Below are 16,578 nucleotides of genomic sequence, written 5' to 3' on the forward strand. Positions count from 1 at the left end.
GCTCTGATTATTCACACACTTCCTTGTTTTTTCCTGTTTTTGTATTCCTGATGACTCTAACTATTCGTTTCCGCTTTCCATTGGCTCTTCAGCTTCTTCAACGCTCGCTTCAGCTTCCTCTACGCTAGCTTGTCCTTTGGCTTCCCTCTTCTTCATTGCTTTGGCTTTTCTGTTTCCTCTGTGCTGGCTTACCCTTCAGCTTCCTGGCTTTTCAGTCCCTGTAGATTCCTCTGTCTCTTCGTGCTTACCAACACTCCTGGGACACGTTGATTCAACGGCAAGGACCGAAATACACAGAGAAAGCTGCCATGTCACCACTGCCATTGCAATCGGCATCATTCAGGCCTTCTGAACTATCGGGAGCGTTTCTTATGCATTTTGGCCTTCAAAAACCCCGCGCAATACAGATATTCTTATACCACAAGTGGTATTTCGAAAGGGGCATAAGCAGGAACTGGTATTCAGAGGATGGCTTCCGATTCCACTCGGCAAGCGACACGTAGCAGCGGGAAGGAAGAGGATACCGCTTTTCGGGCGAGTATTCCTCGAGCTACATGTCCACCCGAAATATATGTAGACCGTTGGATCCACGAAGGGATGATCAATGGTGGAGGGTCAAATGCACCGGGAATGTGCGCCCGCCTTTTTATGGTCGCGAATGTAATACACAGGGATATATGAAAAAATGACCAAAACGTTAAAGGGCAAACTTCAAATTTATTACGCCCACATTTATAACTTTATCGGGTCCGCTACATATATCGCAATCAGCAGTCGCAGCTTCCCGATGGCCGATGGCTGATTCACCTACGGATGTGATATGATATTAAGCCAAATTGTAATGTTGCATTGGGTCCGCAACATTCATCACAATCGATGCTTGCAGGAGGACAGCCCTTTGGGTATTGCGATATGCGAGTACCGATAGGGCGGATGCGATTAATATGTACCCGAACATATATGTTTCGTCGGGTCCGCACATATATATTATTGTCGGGGGTTTTGGGGTGATGGCATATAATGGAACCTGCCGATAACAATATCGTTGATATATACATATTCCGCATTTATATTCCGACAGATACATATTTCTCCGCTCCGATAGTGTATTCGGATATAACTATGATTTCCGCCTCTGATAGTGTAAATGCATATATATGAGTCTTTTGTCTCCGATAGTGTATTTACATACATATACACTATATTTCTCCCGATAGCTCCCGATAGTGTATTCTTTGGCATTCTTTGCCATACTTTGCTCCGATAGTGTATTTGCATGCATATACACTATATTGCTCCCGATAGCTCCCGATAGTGTATTCTTTGGCATTCTTTGCCATACTTTGCTCTGATAGCTCTGTTTGCTTCCTCCAGTGGCTCTGTTTGCTTCCTCCGATGGCTTTGTTTGCTTCCTCTGGCTCCTCGAATATTGCCATATTGACATCAATGACAATCTATGTCAACAATCTCCCCCTTTGTTATTGATGGCAATATTCTTCTGCTCTCCCCCTTTGACATCAATGGCAAAGGAATGCATACGGACTCCCCCTGTCGAACTGCTCCCCCTATAGAACTGCTCCCTCTGTCCTGCAACATCTTTATGAATGAACTTGAGTGATGTTAAAGAGATAACCCCCATCTTTTGACAGCGATGTTCAAATGCTTCTCGAGGAAGAGGTATTGTGACAATATCAGCTATCTGCTCCTTAGTATTGATATATTCCAAGATGATGTTTTGTTCAGCTATTTGTTCACGAAGGAAATGATACTTGATTGGTATATGTTTGGTCTTTGAGGGCATCACTGGATTTTTGCTGAGACTGATAGCACTTGTGTTATCACAATAGATGGTAATTGGTTGATATGTACCTATGTTGACATCTTTTAGAGCTTCCTTCATCCATAGTATTTAAGTACAACAGTCTGTTGCAGCTATATACTCGACTTCGGCTGTGGATAATGATATGGATGTCTGTTTTTTGCTGAGCCAAGATACTAAACAGTCTCCTAGGAAGAATGCATTTCCACTAGTACTTTTCTGATCATCTACACTTCCAGCCCAATCAACATCGGTGTATGCAGTTACAGTTAGTGTTGAGCTCTTAGGGTACCAAAGACCGAAATCAGGAGTTCCTTTCAGATATCTGAGAATTCTTTTTACAGCTAACAAATGGGATTATTTAGGAGCATATTGAAATCTTCCCACCATTCCTACTGCCTGCATTATGTCGGGTCTTGTAGCAGTTAAGTACAAAAGGGCTCCAATTATTGACCTGTAATGAGTTGCATCTGCTGGAGGGGAGTCATCATTTTTGCTCAATTTGCAATTTGTGGTCATAGGTGTGCTCATGGGTGCACAGTCTTCCATTCCATATCTTTTAAGCATGTCTTTAAGATATTTGGCTTGAGATATAAACAATCCTGCTCTGGTTTGAGATACTTGTAGTCCAAGGAAGTGAGATAACTCTCCTATCATTGACATCTCGAATTCTCTTGACATGTTTTGAGAAAATTCATGGCTCATTTCATCATTATTGCTAGCAAAAATCAGATCATCAACATAAACAAGTGTGACTAGTAACTTACCTTCATCCGTCTTTATGTAGAGATTACTTCCTGCCACTCCCTTCTTGAAGCCTTGTTGTTGTAGATAGTGATCCAATCTTGCATACCAAGCTCTGGGAGCTTGTTTCAACCCATATAATGCCTTTTTCAACTTACAGACCAAGTCTTTTCCTTCTGTTAGATCAAACCCTTTTGGTTGCTCCATGTAGACTTCTTCCTTGAGTTCCCCATTCAAAAATGTTGATTTTACGTCCTTTTGATAGTTTTTGAATCCTTTTGAGCAAGCAAATGCCAAGAACATCTTGATAGCTTCCATACGAGCTACTGGTGCAAATGTTTCTTCAAATTCAATTCCTTCAATTTGTGAATAGCCTTTGCAAAGAAGCCTTGCCTTGTTTCTGATAACTTGTCCATCTTCATTCATTTTATTTTTGAATACCCACTTGGTTCCTGTTATGTTTTTGTCCTTTGGACGAGGTACCAACTCTCATGGCTCGTTCTTCTCAATTTGGGACATTTCTTCTTCCATGGCTTTTACCCAATGAGGATCCTTCCTTGCTTGTGCAAATGTTTCTGGTTCTATCATGGATAGAAGAGCAATAACGTTTCTCTTTGGTGTAATTATCATCCTTCTTTGGGTTTGCATCACTTCATCTCTATTGCCAATAATCTGCTCTTCTAGATGATATTTCTGGAGAAACTTCATCTTTGAAGGGGTATGAGGTGGTTCTTTTTCCTCTTATGCTTCTTCTTGATCTATTTGAGACATTTCTTCTTCCATGGCAACACTCGCCCAACTCTTGGCGCTCACCATTACAACAATCCCTGAAGCATGAACTACGCCTCTCGGAAGTATCGCTATCACTAGAAGCATCCTGCTTCTTCTCATGTATCACTTTCCAATCCCTCCATGATTCGTTCTTGCCAGATGTGGAAGCACCCTTGCTTCACACTAGCCAAGCGCACTTCTTGGGCTGCAAAGTCTCCCTCTAAATATGCAAGCTCACGCTAGAACTTGACTCCCTCTGAGTCTCTAGAATCTGGACCTTCTTCTCGGGAACCTGTACCTGCTCCTCTGAATCCTGCACCTGCAACTGCTTCTCTAGATCCTGCACCTGCTCCTTCTTCTTCTTCCCATGATCCATAGGCTTGCCCATCAACCTATATAGACCATGCTCTCTAACTCCAAGCACAATTCCATCGGAGCTAGAGCCTCTAGGCCTGAATCTTGCCTTTCCATCCTGGAGCAAGACCTCAAAACCCCTTCTTCTCGATCATCAAGACAAATATCACACTATATCTAGGTCCTGGTACAAACAATACATCATCCTAAATGGCACAACTCCCGATCCTCGGATCTCCTTTTGACTCTTGTCGCCCAATACCATGTGCAACTTCGACTCCCATTCAGCTAGAGTCTCGAAAACCTCATGCGACCCTGTCATATTTTTCATCGCACCACTTTCCATGTACCATCCATCCTCATTGATAGTACCCTGCGAGAAATGAGAGATCATAGCAAAGTCCTCCTCCACCAACCTCCTGGTGAGAGCATCTATCTCAGCAGAAGTGGCAACATCGACGACCTGCTTTCCTTTCTTCTTCTCGTCATCTCCCTTCTTCTTCATCGGACATCTTGACGAAAAATGACCCATCTCGCCACAATTGAAACACTTGACTTTACTCAAGTCCTTCTACTTACCCTTCATTCGCATTGCAAGTGCCATGTCATCCTCTGAAGCCCTCTTCTTTGAATGAAGATCCTTGTCTCACAACTCTTCCTGAATGAAGTCGTCCCACAGCCTATTCCAGTTTAGCAACTTCTCTCTAGCAACAATCCCTTTGATGAAGGGCTTCCATTCCTCGGTGAACCCTTTCAAAGCAATCCTCACCATATCTGAATCTGAAATAGTCACACCGATGACAGCAAGCTCATCTTTGACCTAAGACAATCTCATCAGATACGAAGTCACTCCTTCACCCTGTATCATCTTGGTGGACTTCAACTTATCCTCCAATACCAATACCTGGTTCTCGTTCTTATTCTGGAACAAATTATGAAGAGCCATCCACATCTCATGTGCAGTGTTCTTCCCAGACAAATGAGGTATTAGGGAATCCTTCACACCATCAAGGATGATCAATCTCGCCCTCGTATCCAAATCCTCATACACTTCCAACTCCTTTGGGTCAGTTGGCTTCTTGATGGCTCTCTCGACAAAACTTTCAGATCTTGTTGACAAGCAAGACCAACTTGATCATTTCCTTCCATGGGATATAGTTGGACAATCCCTCCAACCTATCCTCATACCGGATATCAGCCTGCAACTTCGACATTGTCACCTACAATGTGAATAACTCTCTCTTAAGTTGTACTTCATTATGCACAACTCTTATTCACTGACTTCCAAAGTAGCTCAGACACGCTCCAATAACATGTCTCTAGCTGCCCCTTAGTCAAAGGACAACACATAGAGACTCCGAGAGGGTTGTTGCCTAACACTGTTGCAAGTCACTTTCGCTGCATGTACACGAGCTGATCCAATCTACTCTCTAGGTTGGCCAATACCTGAGCTCCAATCTGCCAATCTACTAGCAGTCACTTTAGTCCATCAAAGTGTTGCACATTAGGCACCAAACTTCACCCAACCTTCAACTCTCTTAGTCACTTCAAGATTGCTTGTCTAGGGCTATACTTTGGGTAACCAACACAATGCCCTCACCAGACCAATGGCACCCAATCCAATCACTGCAAGATTTGCTCCTATGAAGGCTCTCGATCACCAAATCAAGCCTTCAACTTGGTTCCCACAGACTGCAATAGAAACCGATCCAAACCTTGGATCCAACACCTACAAGAATGTTTTACCAAGCATACCTTATCTCACTCATTTGAGGTCTGATTTATCTGCTGCAAACTAGGCCTGGTTAGGGCACACCACAAACCCTTTACCAACCTTCTTCTCTACCCAGATTTGCTCCAAGGTGATGCGACTACCCTTCCTTGAGGGGATATGACCCTTAGCTATGATGTTGGGATGTTCCAACCTGCACAAACCCCTTGGCCTCCCTTCAATTAGCAGTGGAATGCTACAACAAGGTTCTTTAAGCCTGCAGCACCCTGGATAAGAGTCTGCCTACCCTTCTTTGCCCTCAAAACAATCCCTCCTTGCCTCGACCCTCTAGCAAAGATCCTCGGCCCTCCTTCCAGCAACTCGGTCCCCTAAAATGGCCTCAAAACAGCCCTTCAAACCCTCGTTGGTTTGCCTTCCTTCCTGCAGCCTAGAACAAAAGTATTTATCCTTCTCCAACGAGCTTCTATCTTGTGATGTGTTGCACAAAATGGATGACGAAAAATGTCCTCCATCACCTTCTATATATACACAATAGAAGGGCTCCTCAAACGTCCTCTATGGGCTTGTCCAACTGTCAAGAGGCTTATTTAACTCAAGCTGGCCTTAACTTGTATGGTGCTTACCCACTCCACAACTTTAAAAATTCATATCTCCATTTCTACAACTCAGAATCGAATGATCTCCATTGCGTTGGATTTGTCTCGACGAGAGCTATCATCCTCATCCATCACATGTCGAAATGTGCTCATGGTTTTGGCCCAAACCACAATGGGTGCAAAACCCCAAGCTTGGGTTCCAAGCCCACAAGTGACTCTTGAGGCGCTCCACCTTCCAAACCCTGAACCCTAGGGGCTTGGAGTACCTCCCAAGCTACTCAAAAATCAACACATTATAGTCGTTAGAGAATCAAGTGTTGGATCAAAAGTATTCATTATTCTTGACCTAGTCTTTACCCTAAACATACTTGCTCTAGATGGGGCTAGGAAATCAAGCTTCCCAGCAGCTACCTAATCAACAATTAGACTTTTAGGTTTAGATTGGGCATCTTTTTATATTTGTTGGTTTTGTTTGGTTAAGGAAGAAACTAAATTGGGCTTGATATGAATTCAACTAATATAACAACAACATGGTTATTATTAGCCTATAGGTTTATGGTCATAAGGAGTATCTTGATCTAACTAATCAAATCTCGTATTCAATTCATCAACAGTTTCATTCCCATTTCTTCTTACACGTCAATGCATTCAGTATAAAGATGTTACACTTTCTTTTTTCCATCTTAAAAAGGAAATGTTAACCTTGATATGCATTTAAATAATATGATAACACAATGGTTGTTGTAGCCTATAGGTATTTTAAGATCATTGGGAGTATCTTGTACTAACTTAACAAATCCTGTATTACATTCATCAATGGTTTCATTCCCATTTCTTCTTACACATGTCAATGCATTTAGTATAAAAAGGTTGTACTTTCTTTTTCCAGCTAGAAAAGGAAGTGTTCCTACAACCGTCCAAATTATTTATGCTATTATCAACCAAACCAAGAAACCATTTATGTGTGTCCTCTTCAAAGATAAAACAAATAATTTAAAACTTGCATCAAGATCTTCAACCATTTCACTTGAATGTAATCCATAAAATCATTTGAATGATCATGGGCAGTAATAGCATTATCTCAATGAAATGTAGACAATTTATAAGTGACTTAGGCATATCTTGACCAACAATACTAGAAAAATCAAAGGAATTATAACAATCAATCAACCAAATAGTGTAATCATATTGCTTGGACAATTAAGTGATCCTAGGTTACTTGCAAACAAATATCATCAACCAAACCAAGAAACCATTTATGCGTGTCCTTCAAAGATAAAACAAAATAATTTAAAACTTGCATCAAGATCTTCAATCATTTCACTTGAATGAAATTCATAAAAGCATATGAATGATCATGAGCAGTAATAGCATTATCTCCATGAAATGTAGGCAATCTATAAATGACTTAGGCATATCATATGGTTGACCAACAATCCCAGAAAAATCAAAGGAATTATAACAATCAATCAACCAAATAGCAATCATATTGCTTGGAGAATTAAGTGATCCAAGGTTACTTGTAAACAAATATCTTATGTCTCAAGTAGATTCAAACACCAAATTATCATTATCTTCTTTAACCTTATGGTTATGCTTGTTCAATATTTTTTTGTAAACTCTTTATGATTCAAGAATCAAATGAACAAGTTCTTGAGATGAACTTCTTCTAGAATATCTTTTTAGTAATTTTTTTTAGGCGGCGTGGTCAAACAAGCTATGCAAAATTAACCTAAGGATTATGCTCATCAAAACAAAACACTAGTTAACTCTATCAAACTTCTAAGGCATGGACTTTATCCTTGGCAACGATGCCAAAATGTTACCTCCTCAACTCGCATCTAGGTATAAAATGTCATAATCCATGTTTGCAACATTGAGACAAGCCTAGGAGAAGTACCAATGTCACCTTAGTACATGTACTATGCTAGGGTACTTAATGTGCACAAAAATACCATACTTTTCCTAATGGATAATTTTTTCAATTGTAATTAATAGAACTTCTTTTAACAACGCGACAAATTGGACAACCTTTTAATAACATGACAAAAGCAAACAATACTTTATAAGTCCAAGATTAAACTCATGCTATATTGACAGCACATTGTCGCTACTAATATTCAATCTAATTGAATATTTCAGATGGCAAAATACCAAATACTTAGATAATCCCCTATAGAGTTAAAAGTAATTCTTATATTTTCCCAAGTCTAATTATTAAATCCCAAGGTCGATTATCTAATGCGTCGTTAAAAACCGACCATGCAAAACGAACATTGTCCGCTGGAATTAACACCATAGATCCCGCACTATCCTACGCAAATGCCCGGCTGGAACTCGAGGATGTCTCTAGCCGATCTTCAACTCGAATCTAACATGGTCGTGTTCAACCAATAATTAGTCGAGTTCGAGTGTTGCAAAAAGAGCCCTCGATGGCAACTCCTAAACTTGCTTGTCCATCAGCGATGAAAATTTTCCGTTGCCTCCAACCCTTCACTCGACACTCAAGAAGAGAATTAACTTCTATTCGGACAATCCAACCCTTGCCAGTGACGCGCTACAAATGCTAGAACCATGTTATACGTCAGTTGTAAAAACTTCGCTCAACCTTAGTTTGTAACTAGTTCAAGCAAAAATCTCGAGCAACCCAGTCGTCCGCCCTCTTGTAAATGAGGATTGTTGTGCCACTGACTTGTGGTTGTCTTCCAACAATCTTTGGAACAACTAGCGTCCCTCTTTTGAATCCCTGTGTGCAATTTTCATCCTAGAACCAATACCATCGAGTCAAGGCCTTCAAGAGGGCAAAGAATCATTCACAGATTTCGTCGACCTTAAGTGAAGCAGACAGAAAATTCACTAGCATTAGATGGACTGGAGAATTAATTACAAAATTGTGTTGTCTTAGCACAAATGAGAGAATGTCAACTAGGGTGGAATCTTTCACCACCAAAATTGACAAGGGAGAAGGGGTTTTAAAATCTCCGAGCTAATGCTCAAAAATAGAAGATGATCCACAATGATGCTTCCAAATGAATTCAATACTCCTTTATTTATAGACTTTGTTGAGGGGTTTCACCTTCTAAATTAGTTGAGTCGGTCTTACTCAAAACCCCAAATTTGGGTTTTTTTACCCATCTAACCCATAACTTGCCCAACAATGGGTATTTTGGGTATTTTCATCCCCTTTATGAAGGATTATAGCCTACGGGGATGGATAGGATACTAAGTCCATTGATCCTCAATTCATTAGACATTAAAGTACAATTCTCCTCTCACTTTTAGTTGGCTCTCTTATGGCCAAGGGGTGTATCCCTAAATGTTGAATGATTAAATAAACAAAGTCTACAAATAATATATCAATGAGAACCTTACACTTAGAATGTAAATCTGATGTATGCTAAAATATGATGTACAAATTTACACTTAAGAATATCACCAATGAGTTAAACCTAAATAAATATCAGGCTTGCAAAGTAAAGAGGATTTAACACATAGAAGAATCAATGATGTGATGCCTCATACCCTTGTTGCACGACTCTTATAAGACCCGTGAGTACCCACGGGTCTTGACAGGTTTTATAGCGAGACAAGTCACTAGCATAGGACTCACAGTTTCTACCCATACTCATCCAAACCCACATAGAACCTGTCTACCCGTATTGAACCTGTGAAAAATCGCATGTGACCCGCATAAGACTCGTGGACCCACTTAAAATTCGTATTTTTTAATTTTACTATTTTTTGGAGATCATATTTTTTTTAAGTTTTTTTGTATTTTGTCGAGTTTTATACAAGTCTTATACGGGTCGTTCCCAAGTCAATAGACAGACGTGTCTTATACGAGTACGAATCGTGCAACATTGCTTCATACATTATAGCATTACAAAACAAGAGCACACACCAATTAAATCCAATTAAAGATGAGAAAAATTAACACTCAAACCATCAATTTAAATGTTAACAATTTGTATGCATAATGGAAATCTCTCCATTAACCTTTATTTCATAATACAACATATACCAGAGTTGGACTTTTCATTATCATAAGCTTGTTGGAATCTTCATTCAATTATAGAAAATGAATTATAATCATAACCTTCTAGTCACAATTATAACCTCAACTATTATCTTTCTCTAAACTAGAAATTGGTTCGGACTTGGGCTAAGGACATTGATGCCATAATCAAATAAGTGGCCCATCCAACAAGAGATATGTAGTCACAATGTTCAAAATAAGATCCATGATGGCCTTATTCCTCAACAACCAATTCATTGCTCGGATTGTTAAACCCTTGTTCAATTTTACAATTCAGGACCAAATTTCAATCATCGATTTATCCCCTTATTATACGCTTGCTTCAAAGTCAAGATCCTCCTCAATTGCCCCTTTATGTTAGGCATTTATATGCAGTGGTCCATAACTAATTTAGTTACCCATTACATCAATTTGTACTAGTGTCATCCACTTTATATTGACGTCACTTTGCACACTAGGTGCCAACTCATTGCTAGTATTGATGATTTTGATAAACAACTAGCACATATAGATGGCTTTTTGAAGTCATATATGTTCAACCATTCTTACCATGCTTCAAACATATCATTATGTACATGAGGCAATGAACCAAATGAGTTGCCTACAATGACAAACCATATAAAGGAACCAAAACTTCAAACTAATGAATACTTAGATAGCATCTTTGTTAGTTTGCCTATTGTTCAATGAGTATTTAACTTTTGTTGTGAGAGAAATGCACCAACGGGATAAAGTCTTGAGAGAGCAAATTGTCTCATAGCCCTTTTTTCAACTTTTTTTTCAAACAGGGGGAATCAATAACTAGGTAGACTCTAGAGTAAGCTCACTAAGATGCAAGATCAAACTAAGTAGCTACCACTATATCCCCCCAGGATATATGCAACAGCACAAAAGTCACATATACCAAAACTCATTCCCAACCTAAGGAAAACACCTCAAGACATCCTTATCATAGGATGCCTACACTTTCAACCTCATAAGTTCGGGTTGCATGTCACAAGGGTTGAAACTTGGTGGGGAGGATGAAAAGCAACCTCCCAAACTAATTGACGCGGTACCCTTTCTATTTTCATCTATTGTTTTTAATCATGGTGGTACTTGGATTAAAACCAAGAAGGCACACTACTTGACCAACTGCACAAAACTATGAGGAGTGGGTGCTTGGCACGTGTGGGAATGTACCTAGCTTGTGACACGTGGAACGCACCACTTCAGTTAGTTACTTGGAGAAACATCTTTGCACATGGCATGTAACCACCTGCCCTTAGCACATGTGACTTGCATGAGTTGATAGGGTTAGGTGGACCTTTCAAGGTGTAGCACTTCACTTGTAGATCCATTTACTTAGGAGGACCTAGTTTAGGATTTTTACATGTAACATTTCTCGAAAGAAGGGGCACAATAACTCCATGTGTAAGAGAGATAGAGTGAGTTTGTTTTGCTTTATGAGCTTGTGAGAAGTGGTTGGTTTTCCATTATAAGCTTGGGAGAACCTGTTTTTGGTTTAAGTAAGCTGCTTCTCTGCTGTAATAGAAATATATATGAATGCAAGTGCATATTGAGTATGCTGATTTTGTTTTTGCAGATCTGATTTCTATTTATAGCTGAACTAATTCTGTGCTGATATTTAGCATGCTAATCTGATTTTCAGAGTTTGATTTATATTCTACTTGATGCTGGGTTAGTGTTGGGCCAATTTAGCATTCAGAACTGATTTTCAGACTTTTCATTTATTAGATCTATCAGTTGTTCACTGCTAGAATGATCTAGCCTCTTGATATGCAGTGTCTACACTATTCAATCTTCCATACAATGTTTTGATTTATGCAGAACAAAAGTTTTGATAGGTTTTTCAAAAGTTTTCAGATTCAACTGTGGCTTTAAGTTCTATGAGGGCAGATCTACTACCATGAGGTAAAATTTTAACAACCTTGACCAAAAACCTGGAGGATGTAAATGAAGGGGATGCCATTATTCATAAAACATGCGCTGGCATTAAGCAATGTATTCTTGTTTCAAATGTTTTGGATCCTTCTATTACACATCTTGATTTCCACATCGTCAGCTTATTATGACTGGTTGACAATACTGAGATCATGACAGGTTGTCATGATTTCCACATGACAAGAACTCTAAAATCCTGATGAGCTATGTCACAAGGTTTGCTGAACTTTAATCATGAGGTTCTAAATTTAGCAAACCTAAAAAAAAATCGAGGTTCAACAAATCGCATCGAACCTCAGTCATTGACGAAGTTCATAATTCAAAACTTATTGAAGCATAAAAACCGATAGGTTGTAGGCTTGAATGTAAAAATACACGAGGTATTTTAATAATAATAATTTATTGTATATAAAATTGTATAAGTGATGAATGTTACAATGAGGACCCGCATATATATACCTAAGGAGGTATCCTTTCGTGACTGGGAATGTCTTTTAGACATGCATTTTCACTTAACTAATAACTTCTTAACATAATCACTAATTGATTACTTAGTATTTATATTTATATATTTTGTTATGAATTATATTCATAACATAGCCCCTTTCTTCAGAAGCTTTGTCCTCAAAGCTTGTTGATGAAAAGACTTGATGTCTTATCTACCACAAATGTCGCGAATGTCTTCTTTACACTTGACCGCTAATACTTTCTTCCTTTGACGGGCATGTCTTTTAGACACGCATTTTCACTTCACTAATGACTTCTTAACATAATCACTAATTGATTACTTAGTATTTATATTATTTATATTTATATATTTTGTTATGAATTATATTCATAACATAGCCCCTTTCTTCAGAAGCTTTGTCCTCAAAGCTTGTTGATGAAAAGACTTGATCTCTTATCTACCACGAATGTCGCAAATGTCTTCTTTACACTTGACCGCTAATACTTTCTTCCTTTGACTGCGTCATTGGTAGCTCATCTTCTATGATTCGTTGATAACTCTGATTTGAGTCCAATGTTATCGATTTTATTTTTTATTTTTTTATAATTTTATTTTTTTTTGTTTTTTTTATATTTTTTTATATATATTGACCCTTTTGTTTTTTTTAATAATAATAATTATTATTATATTTTTTTAAATAATAATATTTTTTATTTTATATATATATTTAAAACTTATATACATCTTAATTATGATACGACCCCACCATGACGGAACAGTCACGATGTATCAAATGTGTATGTAATCACGCTGACAATTGGGTATCGATGACACATTGATATCGAACGTGTATGTAATCATGTTGATTGGGTATCGATAACACATCGGTCCACTAGCAGTGACACAATGGACAAGGTCGGGGCTGGCACGAGGGTGTGGACAGGGCGTTGACGCAGACAATCGATGTTGGACGGACGCGGGGAAACAGCGAGGAAGGGTGCGCAAAGCAGAAGCCAGACACGGAAACGGGCCAGTGTGGGGCAGGCAGAGTGGATGCCAAGAGAACGAGAATGAACCAACGGGGATGGTGATGGATGCAAAGGTGATTGACATAGTGCGGCAAGCAGAACCCAGTAAGGTATCGATGAGGGGGAGGTAGGAATGTTAAGGGTGGAGTATTGAAGGGAAAGCGAAGCAGCGTAATAGGAGGAACAAGGTCGATGGGACGACTGTGTGAATGGGGTGCGGCTGCATGAAGAAAGGGTCAACGGGACGAGATGTGAATGAATATGTTGGTTTGTGCAGCGGAGCAATTGAGCAAATGCAACTTAAGTTATATAATTGTTGATGGCTCGTACATCGTAATGAACAGCGAAATGACACGTCGTTTGACAAGAGGTTTGGTCGATAAAGGCTATGTTGACTGGATTGACCACTTGACTGAGTGGTGTGGTGAAACATATGAACCAACGCCTTCACTATATCTTTCACCACATCTAGAGAAGCCTCTTTCGCATCGTTTCCTGCTATGATTTTAACAATCACTTTCCTGAAATACTTAATTCCTTCTAGAGACATGACTGATTTTATGCTCTGAAAATCATACTCACAAAACAAGTGTATTAAATTCATTATCTTCCATATATTCTCCCATTTCTTCTTAGTGATTGGTTTCAATTCAACAGATTTACATAACTTCCATAAATGTTGTTTCATCTCTCCCTCGCTCAGAATTTCTGAGTACTTGGCAATTACAGGGTTGGGAGGAAATCCATGAAGTCTAGTAAAATGCTTGATTTATTTTCTCATTTCTCTTTGTGGAATAATGCTTTTAATGTCAACCCATTGTCTAGTAAGTGGGTTCTTGGCTGGTGTTCAGTGCCGCAAATGGTCTGCAGAGTTTTTCTGTAATAGAGGGGTTGGGTGGGATTTTGTATGAGGTTCAGGTACTCATACCATAGAGGAAACTCATGTACTCCCCACTCATACAATAGCTCAATACTTGACACAACGTCAGAACTGATAATCAAGCAAGCTTCATCCTTTGTCCACTCCTACCATAACGTAGGGTTCAGAGGAAACAATGCACTCCTTGCTTCTCTTGCTTTTCGAAGCTTCTCCACATGGCTGTATTTTCGAAGTGCTTGAATGTACTCTACACGAGTATCATAATTAACAAGATTTTCTGCAACTGCAGCCTCTGGGGGCAAAACATGAGCATATTGAGTGCCTTCATCTTCTACGTCTGAATCTGACTCTGAACTCGACTCTGCATTGTCCGAAATTTCCTTAGAATCCTCCTCTTTAATAGGAGATATAATTGTGCGGTCTTCAACTCCAACTTCGTCAATGTTAGTAGGAATTTGGTGTTTAATGTCTTCAACCATTAAATCCTCCTCCACTGTTAATTCTACTCTCGCAATCCAATTGGATTCAGACTTTATGTCATGTCGTCCCTCGGTAACAATTGTGATTGACGTATGAGTATTGTTGTTGGTTTTAGGAATCTCTTAATCAAATCTAGGTTCATTAAGATCCTTGTAATTTTGTTTTGCATCCTCCCTTGTCTGCTGCAAATCAACGGTATTGGAATTTGACTTAACTATATCATAACCCATGATTTCCTGGCTTGCAACATCAGTTTTGTCATCTTCTTCAACATTTTCCTCTGCATCATCATTAATGTCTTCTTCTGCATAACTTTTATTTAAACATGTTGTAACTTCTGCACATGATTTTTCTAATTGCTGAAATGCTTTTTGAATTTTACTAAACTCCTCAACGCATTCAGGACGTAAACGTAATGGCATATTGTGCGGCAAACTACATTCAAAGACTCGCATGATTATATTGTGCACCATGGCTCTGATACCACTGAAGCATAAAAACCGATAGCTTGTAGGCCTGAATGTAAAAATACACGAGGTATTTTAATAATAATAATTTATTATATATAAAATTGTACAAGTGATGAATGTTACAACGAGAACACGCATATATATACCTAAGCAAGTGTCCTTTCATGACCGGGCATGTCTTTTAGACATGCCTTTTCACTTAACTAATGACTTCTTAACATAATCACTAATTGATTACTTAGTATTTATATTATTTATATTTATTTATTTTGTTATGAATTATATTCATAACACTTATAACCTCATGTCACAACTCAAGCCTATAACACTTATAACCTCATGTCACAACTCAAGCCTATAATCCATCCTTGGAGTTTTCAAGTCCATGATAGCATTTTTTACGTTTATGGATGTTTATTTCTTACTATTCTATGCTATATACAAACCTCATTTGAACCTCGTCAAAAAATTCGAACTCAAACCAAACCTAATCATTGTCAAGCACAAACTCGAACTCAAATCATGTGACTTAGCTTGATGAGTATGTTAGACCACAAAACTTGTTTGAAATAAAAGGCCAACCAAACCAGACAGTGTTGACCAAAAAAACTGGGAATAATGAAACTGCTCACAAATATCAAATGACATGGAAAGTAGAAAGGAAGGTCAACTGAAACTGCATCAATCTATGGCTTCTTTTTCTCACTTTCAATATGCCTGAAGAGTAGCCGAGTAACAATCCCAAGAACTTATTGGGTTGTGTAGGATCATAAAAAGAACATTTTATTTGTATCTTTCTACGAAATGACATACTCTAGTGCACTTGTATAAGGAAAGTGGGAAACGAATATATCTCCCCAAAAAACTTATGTTGACTACTAAACTGAAAAAATATAAAAAGGTATTCTCAAGATCCTCATATGCATGTTGATGGAAATTAACATAGAAAAAATCTCTTCCATATGATTAAAATTTAAAACTATACTACTGATATAGTTGAGAATTAAAAGAAACAGATGATATAGCTTCACCTGCTCACTGTGACCTTGAGGAAAATAGACCACACGGCTCCCAATTGCAGGTAGAGATACAAGGGGCCCGGCACAGGCATGCCACAGCTCTGAATTAAGACTTCTCCTTTCCCCTGAACAATATTTCAAACAAATAAAGTTGAATCCAAACATTGGAATCTCTTTAAAACATGGCACAATGAATTAATGTCAGTTTATAAATTGCTTGTTTAAGGAAGTGATAATTCCATGTTCCATCAACGTAC

The 16,578-nt window shown here is 38.7% G+C and overlaps 1 protein-coding gene across 2 annotated transcripts in view; it reads right to left on the bottom strand.

Annotated features, from left to right (window-relative positions):
• Positions 1–16,578, bottom strand: part of LOC149168885 (auxin response factor 6-like) — a 128,092-nt gene that overhangs the window by 107,951 nt on the left and 3,563 nt on the right. For both annotated transcript variants that reach the window (XM_089428467.1, XM_089428468.1), the window contains one exon: positions 16,334–16,446. In XM_089428467.1, coding sequence (XP_089284593.1) covers positions 16,334–16,446 — 113 coding nt within the window. Of the gene's footprint in view, positions 1–16,333; positions 16,447–16,578 lie in introns of those variants that run through there.

Source organism: Pinus tabuliformis, chromosome 4_2 (assembly GCF_031772625.1).
Source record: "Pinus tabuliformis cultivar Carrire ecotype Pingquan chromosome 4_2, CPIR1, whole genome shotgun sequence".
In the NCBI taxonomy this organism is placed as follows: domain Eukaryota; kingdom Viridiplantae; phylum Streptophyta; class Pinopsida; order Pinales; family Pinaceae; genus Pinus; species Pinus tabuliformis.